Source organism: Gobius niger (genome assembly GCF_951799975.1).
Source record: "Gobius niger genome assembly, chromosome: 2".
NCBI lineage: Eukaryota > Metazoa > Chordata > Actinopteri > Gobiiformes > Gobiidae > Gobius > Gobius niger.
Genome location: NC_136853.1, coordinates 21,484,701 through 21,498,905, shown reverse-complemented (window position 1 = coordinate 21,498,905; position 14,205 = coordinate 21,484,701). Strand labels below are relative to the sequence as shown.

The following is a 14,205-nucleotide window of genomic DNA, read 5'->3' as shown; positions in this document are numbered from 1 at the left end:
CAACACAGTATTACGTGATGTTATTGTAAGCCATTGATTAAAGTGTAGTAAATTTAAAATGCTGAATTTGTTTCTTGAGCCACAATTGGTTTAACACAGCGCTGTATTATAAATTGTGGACTCTTATGATGTGCCAAACTGCTGTGAAAAAATCCACTGAATAAAAAATTTAAGTTGATAAGTTTTGTTTGTTGTTTTATTGTGGATGTAAATGTTAAAGCCACAGTCAGTTTCTTCATCAGAAATAGATTGGTGCTTCATGGTTGTTCAGGAGGTCCACCCAAGAGAGTGAGACGCTCCTGTCCTTATGATTCCCCTTAAATGAAGCGAAAGAGCAGGGAGGAAAATCTGGGCATGTCCGCTTGGACATTCATCCCACAGCCCAATATGAGATGAATTCATAAATCGCACATATGTTTAAGAACTTGTGTGTGATGTAGGAGTATTAGTTGGAACTGTAGTGATAGGTCCTGACCTGTGTAGCCTACAGTACAGTGGGGGAAAAAAGTATTTGGCCAAAATCCAATAGAATGTCTATGTGAAACTAACCAAATACTTTTTTCCCCACTGTATATGGTTGTGCAATCTAGGACGGGGTTCCCAAACTTTTTGAAAGGTTCTGGCTGCAGACCGACCCTCTCATGTGTCTCTGTGATTCTCATAAACAGAAGGGGGAAGCACTGTCTTCTAACACGTCATGGAGTCTGATATATTAAAAAGACTCCACCACCCTATCCTATGGCCCTGTGCAGAGGACATCCACAGCTTTCTCACAATATGTAATGTGTTGGGGTGGCACTAACAGTGCGTTTGAGACTTTCCTTGAAAATGGACGAATTTTCAGTCAAATCAGTCAAATTTGATAGACCCAAAGTTACTGAGAGGGCTAGTTTTAGCCAAATCAGAGAAAGAACCACATCAATCTCATTATTCTTGTAGAGAAGGTTCGTTTTTACTTTTGTAAATGAAATGTTTACCAATATTTTTTTTACATTTAGGATCTCATGTGCAGCACTTTGGAAACATCTTTGTTGGTTAAATGAGCTATACAAATAAAGTGGATTGGATTGGATTACATTTAAGCCCTTTTGAAAACATTTTCTTTCCATGTCCATTGTAACGGACGCCAGGACTAAATGTGCCTCTAAATCTCTGATAAACTTGGGGTTAAATGAAAATGAGAACATTTTGAGTTAATTAGAGACAGTACATTCAGACTTGGAGTTGTGAGAAGTTAAGCTGAAGGTCCAGTATTTGAAAAGAACAGTGGAGGTTCAGAAGAGGAAGCATCAGCTGAGGACACAGCAGGTCTGGGTCTCTGCTGTGGCACCAGTGTCCACTATGGGGAAGAACTCATGGGTTATGAAGAAAATGGGTTGTGTGAGAGCTCTTTGTGTGGTTCAGAGCCCATCACTGCTCTGTAGACACAGGTGTGTGAGGGGTCAGTGTCACTTTACATTCATTTACAAGCATTTATTAAAGAAACACCAAACCATGAACATAATAACTACAGATGTGAATGTAACCTACTTAAATATTAACTCTCGTAAATGATATTTATGATTATGCAGTGGTGGAAACTAACAAAGTAAAACGTACAAGTAAAAAGTAAAAATTACTTTTACTTTACTTAAGTAAATTTTATGATGAATACTTTTTACTTTTACTTCAGCACAGTTTAGAGCCTGTGTCTGTTCTTTCTACTCCACTACATTTCATAATTGTGTTAAAAGTAAAAGTATTTTATTTTCAAAGTGTCCTCTCTACGATGAACTGGTTTAGTCCCAGTTTAGACCTGGTTTAGTGGTTTACCCCTTTAGACCTTGTTTAGATCTGGTTTAGACCTGACCTAGTTTAGTCTGGGTTTAGTTCCTGTTTTTGACCTGAGTAAGTGGATTACTCATTTAGACCTGGTTTGATTCAAATGACTTAAAAAAAAATCCTGCACATTAAACTCTTGAACACTTTAACTTTTTACTCATAGAGTACATGTTACAATGCATACTTTTGTACTTTTACTCAAGAAAACATTTTATCAGATACTTTTACTTCAGTACATTTTTGGTCCTGTATCTACACGTTTACTCAAGTAAGAATATCGAGTACTTCTTCCACCACTGTGATTATGATATTGATTAACATGAGATCAGTAAAAAAATACTTCATCATTTAAGAATACTTAGTACTAATACTTAGTATTTCACCTGTGTCGACCCAGTGTCTGCAATGGACATGTCATAAAAGATACATTCAATAAAACTAAATTGCAAAATGTTTTTCTTTTTACTCTTTCACTCGAATTAAGTGAAATAAATCGAAATACAAGCATTCAACAGAAGAGGGCAGCATTACGCTTTTCTAACGTACAACCTGCCGGATCCACTTAAAGCTTAAGAAGAAGAAAATGTGTCGCTGGTAGCCGCCATGGATCTGGTCTTCTTTTCGTAGGATAGTTGGTACATTAACCAATCACAAGTCATGAGAATGAAACGTCATACAGATATCAACCAATCAGCTTAACCCTGATCCTGCCCTAGCCAATAACCTTAAGGGTGGGGGGCGGGTGTCAGAGCGTTATACATCTCTGATTGGATGATGAATGTCCACTGTATACCGACTATCCTAGGATAAAGAATCTGGCTCGCCGCTCAGAGACGCTGGCATCATGGCGTTTAATTTCGGCGGCACCACGAACAATCCCGCAACAAGTATGTTTTATTACAATTCCTTCGCTATATCATGAGTCGCATGGTGTGTGTCCTGGCAAGTGAAGTTTCTAATGGTTGGATGTGCTTTATCATCATGACAAAATGACACACTGTTCACCTGAACGCATTGGCCATTAGCATAACCCGCAGTGGCAACACTCAATAGAAATTGTCCAGAAAATACAGCACCCGAATTAAATAAGATGGGCTTCTTGACTTGTTGTCATAACCCTTGGTAATTTCTTGTACATTTTTGAAGGTACAACTGGATTTTCATTTGGCTCTTTTGGTGCCAAGACCACAGCACAAACAACATTTGGCTTTGGCACTCCAGCAACCACCACCACCGCTTCATCTGGGTTCGGCAGTGAGTGCACGGACAAAATGTCGTTGCAATTGACTTTTATTCATACTCCATTAGACGTAAGAACTTTGTTCTTGCACCCTGAGATGCAAGAACAAAATGAAGTCACTTTTTTTGTAACCATGAGACTGTCGTCAGTTACAAGACGGGAAAACATTACTTCACTTTGTTCTTGCATCTCAGGGTGCAAGAACAAAGTTCTTACGCCTTATGAATAGTATGAATAGGCCTCTAGTCTTAAAATAATTTGACTACGTTTAGATGGGTCAGTACTAGTGTATGCTCCCCATAGCCCTATGTTCCTACTTTGACCATCTGGACCAAAGTTATCATTTCCTAGAAATGATGCGTGAGATGTTTGAGATTTGTATATAAATAATGTATTTCACAAATGTGGAATCACAGAGCTGTGGGGAACAGGGGTATGCGCTCGCTGCCATACCATTGTTTTTACCATTTCACATTTGTTTATCTGCATATAATAACGCAATAATCCCAAATAACGCAGAGCTTACCATACTGTATTTACTGTATTCACAATTATTTTCTCTAGCTTTTACAGCTCCCAACTTTGGTACAGCCACCAGCAGTGCTGCTGCAGTCCCCACAGGCTTTAGTTTTGGTTCCACCAATCCCGGTAAGATCTTCAACATTAAAAAAAGTTTTCAATGTTTTTTTTTTTTGTTGCAGTTTCAATGAGAAAAGAGACCAACTTTGTGTTTTTAACTCATCAATGTCATCTCTTTCTTTTAATGCTTGCCTATACTGACTGTAGGATTTGGGGGGCTGGCAGTTGGAAACACCACCACTGGTGGGTTTAGTTTGGGGGGGGTTGGCTTAAATACCAATCCAGCACCTGTCAGCTTTAATGTGGGATGCTTGGGTACAACTGCTACCACTGGCAGTGTCTTCAGTTTTGGTAATAGCCTGGCTAGCACAGGTAGATGGCCTTTGCTTTTTTTTTTCGTAGCTTTTATTTGTGTTTCGGGGATTCAGTGAAACTCTATGCGCGCTAATGACACGGGACTTCAGAGTGTGATCCCCGGCAGCCGCAGTCCTTCCTCTCGCTATTTTCACAATAAGGATTAGCAATGTCTTGCACAAATCAGTATCTCACTGACAGTGAGATCCGAAGTCGCTCGCTACTTGCTAAAAATATTACATTGGATGTAAAAAACTTGACTGCAGGAAACGTCTCAGAGCTAATGGCTAATATCAAAAAACAACACCCCAAAAATTAAACAATTAAAAATGTTATTGTTTGAGCAGGCTCGTTCAAAATGTTTTTGCTATATTTTAATTTTTAATTAGTGTTAAGACACTAACTTCAAGACAAAAGCACTTACTGTGAAGAGCATGGAAGTTTCCTCTGGTGAATTCTTTGCTCCTGACACGATGATGATGCTAATGACTGTCCAGCATTAATAATAATAATAGTTTTATATAGCGTTTTTTTCAGACGCTCAAGGTCACTTCACTTGGGGGTGGTAAGCTACTATTGTAGCCACAGGTGCCCTGGGGTAGACTGAAGCAAAGCTACCAGTTTGCGCCATCCGCCCCTCTGACCACCACCACTCACTCACTCACTCACTACATTCACCCAGGCTTCCTGTGTTCCCAAACGGTCTCCCATCCAAGCACTGACCAGGCCCCTCCCTGCTTAGCTTCTGAGGTCTGATCGGGCAGAGCACAGGCGGTGGTATGGCCATAACTAACTCACTGCCTGCCATGTAATCTTCAGCTATTTATTTTTGTAGACAAGACATAGGGAAATAACAGACGGGAAGAGCAAGCGCCGGCTGAGGATCCACTCGGAAGTCACGTGACGCTCGCGTGCATATAGTGTATACTTGCATTGTTATGTTATTGTTGTAAATATATTGAGTTTGGTTTTCTTTGTTTTAATATCTAAAAAAAAAGAAAAACACATTCACTGTAATATATCACACAGTAACAACATGCTAACAGAATGGAAATTGCATGGTGACGAGGGATAACAAAAAGAAAGCATTTTGAGCCCCGTTTTCTTAAAACATTTTTCAATTTACATTCTTGTTGAGTTAACGTCCGAATTTAGAACTAGGGTAAGAAATCATCATGTCATCATGATAGGTCCAGTTTCCATACCATATTTACCATGTTATTACACTTTTAGGTACCATGTTATCCTACAGGAGAAACTTGGAAAATTAGAATATCGTTAAAAAGTGCATTCATTTGTGTTATTCTTAAACTGTTAAACTAATATATGATACACTCATTACATGCAAATTGAGATATGTATAGTCTTTATTTGATTATGGCTCACATCTTGTAAAAACCCCAAATATAAAAATCTCATTAAATTAGAATATTTTCAAAATGGACATAATCCATAACCATGAAAATGATAACAAATAGAGGCTTGGCATGTGTCACTTTGCATGGAATGAGTCAAGATCATATATTAGTCTCACATTTTTAAGTGGAATAACTGAAATAAATGAACTTTTGAGCGATTATTGTAATTTTCTGATTTTCACCTGTGTTGCCGTGCTTTTACTGTGCTGTAAAGTGAAGTGCTATATTGCTGTTTTTCTTCATATTCGTGGGGTGTGCATGCGAGCTCTTACTGCATGTCAGATAGTCAGTCTTTCTTATGCATATTTGTTGCTTTGCCAAACACTCACCAGGAGTTTGGTCTGCTATTGCCATTCATGTCGTGCCAATAGGCCAGAGAGGGGAGTGTTGCTGACAACTTTCTGTAGGGTCAAGGTTGTTTCCTGAATAATTTACGATTAAAAACGTTAACACTGACAATGTGATCAAAATTACACAAAAACAATCGTCAAACCTTATATTCAGTTTTTTTCAATCTTTATTTAATTTTTAATTTGTTATAATTGTGGACAGGAGAGCATGCAAGTGATGGCTTAGCATGTTAGCAGCATGGCAACAGAAGCCAAATGAGTGTTGAAGTTTACTTTTTTAATTTGGTTTGACACTTTGACAGTCCAATGATGTAAGTGCGTCCCGTCTATAGCAGGGGGGTCTCCAACCTTTTTAATATGTTGAGCTACTTTTACGTACCAAAACCACCAGAGAAATACTCATGCTTTCAAGACACTTGTAACAATAACCAAATCCACATGGGCCTCCATTAGGATTTTCTTCCAAAAATCCTGCCTTTAGCAGGACTTCAGCCTTCTGGGGGCGCACATGTGAATTTGGTCATGAGACTTGGGGGCGTACATCCTGGAGAGTTTGTAGCCAAGATATTTCAATAGAATTAGAGAAAATGACTTGAATTTTAAGATGAGACTTTGTAGCTCCCATATTGATTGTTCCATCAGCTCTCAAGAAACGTTTGGGGTGCAAACTGGACAGGAAATGTGCAAACAAGTAAAAGTCATGTCCCCATCAGTTACTTTATGAAATTGGTGCAGATTCTGTTCAAAATGTTCAGAACAAAAAGAAGATATGTTTAAAATGTGATTTGTCGAGATGATGTAGAGATGTAGAAAGCCTGTAGGTCTGGAGAGCTACCGGTAAGAGATCCCTGCTCTATAGGCATTACCCTACAGGAAGTTATACGCAATAGTGCATCATTCTACAAACATGTAGGTGTCTGCACCAAATCCAGCCTGCCTGGGTTTCCAAACATGAGAGGAGTTGAAGACAAGTTGGTCTAAATGATTGTGTGTTAGCGAAAAGAAAACACTCCCCTCTCTCCCGTCTCCTTAATGAAAACACTTCACATTTACTTTTTTTTAATTTTTTTTGTGGCAAGTCTGGCAGCCATGATAATCTAGTAATAAATCATATTATTGTGTTTGTCGTATTCTGTGTCCTCCGTAATGGATAAATATAGATCATTTCAGTGTCGGTATGGTGACTGAAGCTAGAGCTAGTTAACCTGATCAGTTTCAGTTCTGTTGTGTAACTTGTGTATCATGTTATGAAGTAAAAGATAAGGAGCCATGCACTACTGTTTTAACTGCATGATGTGGAGTGGTTTCACTAGAACGAGAGATATGGCAATAACTAATATAAAAAGTCTCACAATATCATGGAATGCCAAAAAACACTGCTCAGAAACACAATGTAACTCCAACTGTTCCCTTTTATGTATAAATAAAGGAAACACTTGGAGTTGCATTGTGTTGTTCAAGTGTTCCTCATTTATTGAATTGAATCTCCCAGGCTTAAAGGCATTGTTTTGTTGCAGCAATATGTAAAGGAAGCAAGACATTACATAAAGCATGTTCTTTGTTTAAATGCGGCCAATATAAAAAAAATGATGTTGATCCCTTTATGTCCATAATGATAGCTCTTAATACTCCAGGCAATTTTCAGAAGGGAGAAAAATATGTCCTGTGTCCCCATAATGTTGCAATAAATCACATACTGTAAAATAAATACCATAATATTTATCATAATATCAAACTTTATCGTTACATTCCTGGTTAAAACTCTGTAATGCACTCATGCAAACTATGAATTTTGTTCCCACAGACTAAAAGAGTCAGTCTGACTCCGGTTTGCGCTCTGTGGAGAACTACTTAAGTCTAAAATGATCTAAAACACCAGTCATTTATTATTTTTTATTTTATGCTGCTTTAGTAATGGCATCAGCTCATTGTTCACCGTTACTATGGTTACTGTGATTTGAACACAGTGAAACACAGCAGTTAACGTTACAGTTTTCAATGACCTTTTTGTTGTTGTTTTTAATGTTATGATGTGGTCCTCAGGCACGTTCGGTGGATTTGGGACGACATCGACCTCCGCTGCGGCTCCCGGTTCAACTTTCAGCTTTGCGGCTCCCGCCAGCACCACAGGTCTGTAGTGTCGATGTCCTGTCTGGGAATGTTTAGACTATCTGAAGATGTCTCATTTATTATAGGTTTATTATAGGTTTATTTGACTGTAACCAGTTGTACTTATTTATAGGGAGCCTCTTTGGGAACACACAGAATAAAGGCTTTGGGTTCTCGACTGGCCTTGGCACTGGAGCTACTACTGGACCATCCGCTTTTGGAACTGGACTAGGGACGACCAGCCTTGGTGGTTTTGGGGGTTTTAATATTCAGCCAACACAGCAACAGCAAGGTGAGCTTGTATATTTGAACGATCATTTAGATCAGGAGTGCCCAAAGTGAGTGACCTACTTTTACGCTGCGTGTGGTTAAAACTCTTCCATTCATTCTCAATGGTAAATATGAATGCAGTACACTTTTTGACCACCAACGTCAAATTGGGGGCGCTGTTTCACTCCTTTTGGAAACACTGTTGTGGTGCGAGTTAAGGAATGAGGTAAAGTTACTGTAGGTGCTGAAGATGCAGGTGCTTGGTTTTTTGTTTTTTCACATTTTGCACTAAATTGCTACAATTGTTGATTTTGTTCTACTAAAACTAGGCTTTTGTTTTGCCATAGTTACATTTGTTTTAATATAGCATGTTATTTGCATAGATAGAATCAAATGCAAATGTGATTTGCAGTTATATGCGTTTTTATATGTGTTTGGCCCACGACTCACAGGCACTTTTTCATTTTGGCCCTCGGAGACAAAAAGTTTGGGCACCCCTGATTTAGAGAGTATGTCCGTATAGAGTATAGTACCGCTAAGATCCATACTCTTAAGATTTCTAGGATTCTTGCCATATGCCATAACACTAAGCTGTTGGAGATTTTAAAATGTATAAGTGTGATAGTGCAAAGTGTGCACAACTTTGAGACATACAATACAAAAAACTTGAACTCAATATAGTGAAGAATTAAAATGTTAACAATAAAACAATAGTTTACTCTCAGTCTTTACAGCTTTAAAGTTCATACTCTTGCTTCTTAAGGTATGAATTATTTAAGTGCCCTTCAGTTGCTGTAGACCAGGGGTCACCAACGTGGTGCCCGCGGGCACCCAGAGGCCCTTTGGGGCATGTCCAGTAGCCCTTGGGACTTTTTTTAAAGTGTAAAACACTTCATTTTCTTGAATCTAATTCTTAAAATTACAGTTATTTCGGTTCTTGTGACTCGGTATGAGTTTAATGTAAAGCTATCTATTATAGAAAACGCTATCTCAATGGCCGCCGCCTGGGCGCCGCCATGTTTATTTCCCATACCGACTTTGAAGCTAAGCAGGAAAGTGCCTGGTTAGAACTGGGATGGGAGACCGTTCCTCCGATGCTAAGCAGGGAAAGGCCTGGTTAGGACTGGGATGGGAGACCGTTTGGGAACACCAGGAAGCCTGGCGACAGTACTGAGTGTGTGCGTGGTTGGTGTTATTACATCCGCGGCCGGCCCCCACGTGACGAGTCCCACCGCTCGCGGGCATTGGCCACGGGTCCATATGGACCGCGGTGCTGCTGTCCGAGGACAACCCGCTGTCACAAAAACCCGAGTGCACGAGATCTGACTGCCGTGCGTGTGCGCGCGTACAAACAGGGCGACGTGTGTGTGCGTGTGTGTGTGTATGTATGTGTGCGCGTGCGCATCCAAACAGGGCCATGTGTGCGTGCGTGTGCGTATGTGTGTGCGTGTGCGTGCGTGCCCAAAACCCCCTCAAACACGAGCCTCTAATCACACGTGCTGCTCCGACTGATTTATCCTCCGTGTGAGTACAAGCGAAAATGACACTACAACTTAACGAGCGCATGGCCTGCACTGCGTAGTTTTTTTTCTTTTTATCTTTTTTTTTACTTTGCTGCTGTACCTTTTGTTTTCTATTTTGCTTTCACGTATTGAGCCCAGAGGTACATTTTATTCTAAAGCAGCTTGGAAAGCATTGCCAATTTTATTGTAAGGTTATAAATACTGTCTAACAACGATCATTAGGCTATTTCATTTCTAAACCTACTCATTATTTTTTGGATTGTAAACTACCGTGATGCACCAAACCACGGGTCCTGCACTTTGAACCAAAGCGTTAGAGCTGAACCCCTAATATTTATCCATAATTATTCCACTGTCTCTTGAATTCTATTCCCTGAGTTTAGCGAAAATATTGTCGTTGTAGTTTATAAGAAAGGAGCACGGGTGCATCAAACACTCCAATTGCAGTTTGTTTGACTTTTTTTTTTGCATTCATTCTTTTACTCATTTGTAGTGGCCATAGTTTTTGGCATGGGTTGGGAACCACTGGTCTACAGCTGAACTGTCTGACGGGTTGGACATTTCTTTGTAATCACTCATAATCTCAGAATATCAAATGTGGAGACTAGCGAGGCCCGGCCGAAGGCCGGGTCTCAGCTAGTTTTAATATAACATGGGGTCAATATCCTATAAGTGAACAGTGTACGTTTAAGTCTTTAGGATTTGTTTTTAACTGGTAGCCCTCGAACAACTTAATGCTCTTAAAGTAGCCCTCAGCTGAAATAAGGTTGGTGACCCCTGCTGTAGACATTTGTGGAAATCACTGCGTTGCCAACTGTGCTAACAGCACTACTTTACCAACTGTAGAGGGCGCCAAAGATCCAAATATCGTTGTTAAACATTGTTGGTTAGGATGCTAAACCTTTTTTTTCTTTTTGTGCTTTTTAGGAGGCTTGTTCGGTCAGCAGGCTCAACAGCCAGGTCAGACCCAGCACACGCAGCTCTATCAGCAGGTCACTGCCCTGTCAGCTCCAACTTTATTAGGAGATGAGCGTGACACCATTTTAGCCAAATGGAACCAGTTACAGGCGTACTGGGGTACAGGGAAAGGATATTTTGCAAACAACAATCCCCCTGTTGACTTTACCCAAGAAAACCCTTTTTGCCGCTTCAAGGTTGGGCAGGTTTACATTTGTGAATATTACATCTTTTTGATTAAATACATTTAAATATAAGAAGTCTTTGTTTTCTAGGCAGTTGGCTATAGCTGCATCCCTGTTGCAAAAGATGAAGATGGATTTGTGGCATTGGTTCTTAATAAAAGAGAACTGGATGTACGAGCTCAACAGCAGCAGCTCGTCGAGTCCCTACAGAAAATGTTTGGTAGCAATCAAATGCTGTCTGTCAATGTTGATGGAGTCAAGTCTTTGCCAGATGATCAGTAAGTTTTGTCCTTGTCTGTTACAAGTTGCAGCTTATGATGTGTTACGTTTCTCTGACAGACGAGTGTGTCCTACTTGTTTTTTTAGGACAGAAGTGATCATCTATGTTGTGGAGCGCTCTCCAAATGGCACATCAAAGCGTATTCCTGCCTCTACTCTCTTCAGTTTCCTTGAACAGGCCAACGTGAAGCTTCAACTCACACAGCTGGCTGTGACTATGTCTGTGGCGCGCACAGAGCTGTCTCCAGCTCAGCTCAAGCAGCTGCTTCAAAATGCTCCTGCTGGTACAAACAGAACAGGATTTAATTGATCCATGTACAAAAACCTGAGTTATCTGTATCTCTGTTGTTTAGGAGTGGATCCCATCATTTGGGAACAGGCAAAAGTGGACAATCCTGATCCAGAAAAGTAAGTTTATTGGTGAAAGTTTAGTGAGCGAATATTAGTGGTACTGGTTAATGATAAAATTAGATAATAAGGAAGGCAGATTTTTTATTTTGTTTGTTTAGTTGGTCGGGACAGTGCATGTTAATGATTTTAGTGGTGGGGGAAACCGGAAACCTACACAGACACGGGGAGTAAAATCTCCAGGCAGAAAGGCCCCGTCCAGGTGGAAATCGGACCCAGGACCTTCTAGCTGTGAATCACAAGCACCGTGCCGCCGCCCGTTAACTCATTGACTGCCAATGACGTCTATGGATGTCAATTAGGTTTTTCAATGGGTTCAGCTGCAGCGAACTAGCCTGGCTAACGCCAGACTAAAATCACAAGTGATATTTAGTCTGGGGACCACCAATTCATTTTCTCGTAGGAGGTGTGGTTTACGATCGCCCATAGTCGTTTATTGGGCGCTACGAATGTCTATCATGCGTCTGCACGTAGCCACAGCCAATCGTATCATCGTATGAGATGACGTATGACGTACCCGCTGTAAACTTTCGAGCGAAACTATTTAGAACATGGTCTAAAGCTTGATCGAAAAATAGCGTCGCGTCTGCTGCTGTCATGTTGGATCTGTAAATAAACTTTTTTTTTTTTTAATCCGTAAATAAACTACAAGCTTCCGTATATCGAATAGCGCGTCATCGTCTTGCCGTCCCTCCTCGCTCTGTGATTGGTTCCCAAATCCATGTGAAAATTTCAGCCATGGTCCCCAGGCTGCTGTGCAGTTCAAAATGATTCGAGCGCACACAGCAGATTTCACTTATTTTCTACGGACGATTACTAAAGCGGTACAAACAAACTTTTTTTTTAGATGAAAGAAGAGAGTCTAATCTTTCTTTTGGTGGGTTTCGTGTTGACATAGACCTAGACCAAAATTTTCTGTGGGTCTTGAAAAAACAGACAAAATCCTGAAAAACCTCTGGCAGTGGGGAGCTCTCGGATTTGAAAATGGCTGGCAGTCAATGAGTTAAATGCATGCTTTATTTCTACCCAATGTTTCAACAAATAACTCATACGTGTAACACAGATTTCTGCCAAGCTGGGGGCATATTTCAGTTATTCTTACTGAACCTAAAGTATGTGTATGTCTTTGCAGGTTAATTCCAGTGCCTATGGTGGGGTTTAAGGAGCTATTACGGCGATTGCAAATCCAGGAGCAGATGACCAAACAACACCAGACCAGAGTGGATGTAAGATCTATTTATTTTACATTCTCATTTTGAGTAACAGACGCTTTGCACATGTTTTTCTCGTGGTAGTACAGCAGATGGTAAGTTTGTGAAACCAGCATGTTCACTAAAACCCTAAAAAAAAAGAAAAAAAAATCTGTTTGTCCTCAAAAAATCCAAGATGAAAAAAATATATGATAAAATATATGATGATAAATGCCAAATTTCATGCTTGTTTCACCAACTGAAGTATTGTAGAGAAAAACTGGATTTATTTGCTGCACTATGACGGGTCAGTACAGGCTCGTATTACTGAGAACGATGCCACTAGTTGTCAAAACGTCGCTATCCACCTGTAATTAAATCTAACTTTTGCAAAATTGACAGTGCGTGGGATTTTTTTTTCTCATTGAGTTTTCTTTTGAGTGTGTGTGTGTCGTGCAAAGAATGTTTTTAGTTTTGTAATCAAATGAAAATAATGCACTTTTAACCCACAGATTATCTCCAATGACATTAGCGAGCTGCAGAAAAACCAGGCTACAACAGTGGCTAAAATCGCTCAGTATAAAAGGAACCTGATGGACCTCTCCCACAGAGTTCTGCAGGTAACAGTTAATACAAATGATTCTGTGAACTCCATCTGCAAATTTAGCATCTGCCTGAATGTTGTCTCACCATGACACATTTCCTTTTTCTTTAAAGGTTCTGATCAAACAGGAAATCCAAAGGAAAAGTGGATATGCCATTCAAGTTGATGAAGAGCACCTCCGAGTTCAGCTGGACACGATTCAGTCTGAACTTAACGCTCCCACTCAGTTCAAGGTAACCAAGCGTTCAAACTTGTATCATGTAGTTTCACTCGCCATTGACTGTGTGTTCTTGCCCAAAATACTGTTGTTTTTTTTAAACCAAATATTATTGTTATGTTAGGGGCGTTTGAATGAACTGATGTCTCAAATTCGAATGCAAAACCACTTCGGTGCAGTGAGGTCTGAGGAGCGCTACAGTGTGGATGCAGACCTCCTCCGGGAAATCAAACAAGTGAATATTGACAATTGCCTTTTTTTACAAACAATATTTAGATTAATTACGTAGTCATTTTATTTTGATGTTTGTTTGTTTTTTAGCACTTAAAACACCAACAAGAGGGACTGAGCCATTTAATCAGCGTCATCAAAGACGACTTGGAGGACATCAAACTCGTAGAGCATGGACTGAGCGACAGTGGTCACTTAAGAGGGGGCATCTAACTGAACTGATGTAACGGCTTGTGCTCCCAAAGCTTTGTCTGTATACCAGAAGCCCTGGTTTCAAAAGAATGAATGATAACATGCTTATACTGTATCTCGCATGACATTCAGCAGGTTAGCACATTGGTTCTCAACCTTAGACCGGAAACCCCCACAGGCCCTGCTGAATTTCACGGGGTTGCCAGATCAGATACTCAGATACACTTTTTTATCTTGGGCTTAAATAGACTTCTGCTTTACACAAAACTGCACCCGTT

The 14,205-nt window shown here is 40.1% G+C and overlaps 1 protein-coding gene across 6 annotated transcripts; it reads left to right on the top strand.

Moving 5' to 3' along the window:
• Positions 1-2,616: 2,616 nt before the first annotated feature.
• On the top strand, positions 2,617-14,135 carry nup54 (nucleoporin 54). Of its 6 annotated transcripts, none has more exons than XM_079551998.1 (15): positions 2,618-2,708; positions 2,968-3,075; positions 3,626-3,709; positions 3,848-3,883; positions 7,806-7,892; positions 8,005-8,163; positions 10,592-10,818; positions 10,897-11,084; positions 11,173-11,369; positions 11,439-11,493; positions 12,626-12,719; positions 13,196-13,303; positions 13,401-13,520; positions 13,629-13,739; positions 13,826-14,135. In XM_079551998.1, exons 1-15 carry the CDS (start codon positions 2,666-2,668, stop codon positions 13,946-13,948), a joined length of 1,740 nt encoding a protein of 579 aa, XP_079408124.1. In that variant the 5' UTR covers positions 2,618-2,665; the 3' UTR covers positions 13,949-14,135. The 6 variants fall into 6 exon arrangements, with proteins under 6 accessions (XP_079408123.1, XP_079408126.1, XP_079408124.1 ...); XM_079551996.1 differs by having other exon boundaries at positions 3,848-4,012; XM_079551997.1 differs by lacking the exon at positions 2,968-3,075 and having other exon boundaries at positions 2,617-2,708; positions 3,848-4,012.
• The last annotated feature ends 70 nt before the right edge of the window (positions 14,136-14,205 follow it).

Bases quoted from the DNA above. Each gene is read 5' to 3' on its own strand.
- nup54 (XM_079551996.1), top strand. From the start codon at position 2,666: ATGGCGTTTAATTTCGGCGGCACCACGAACAATCCCGCAACAA. The intron at 4,013-7,805 runs GTAGATGGCCTT...TGTGGTCCTCAG, and splicing joins TAATAGCCTGGCTAGCACAG to GCACGTTCGGTGGATTTGGG. The intron at 7,893-8,004 runs GTCTGTAGTGTC...ACTTATTTATAG, and splicing joins GGCTCCCGCCAGCACCACAG to GGAGCCTCTTTGGGAACACA.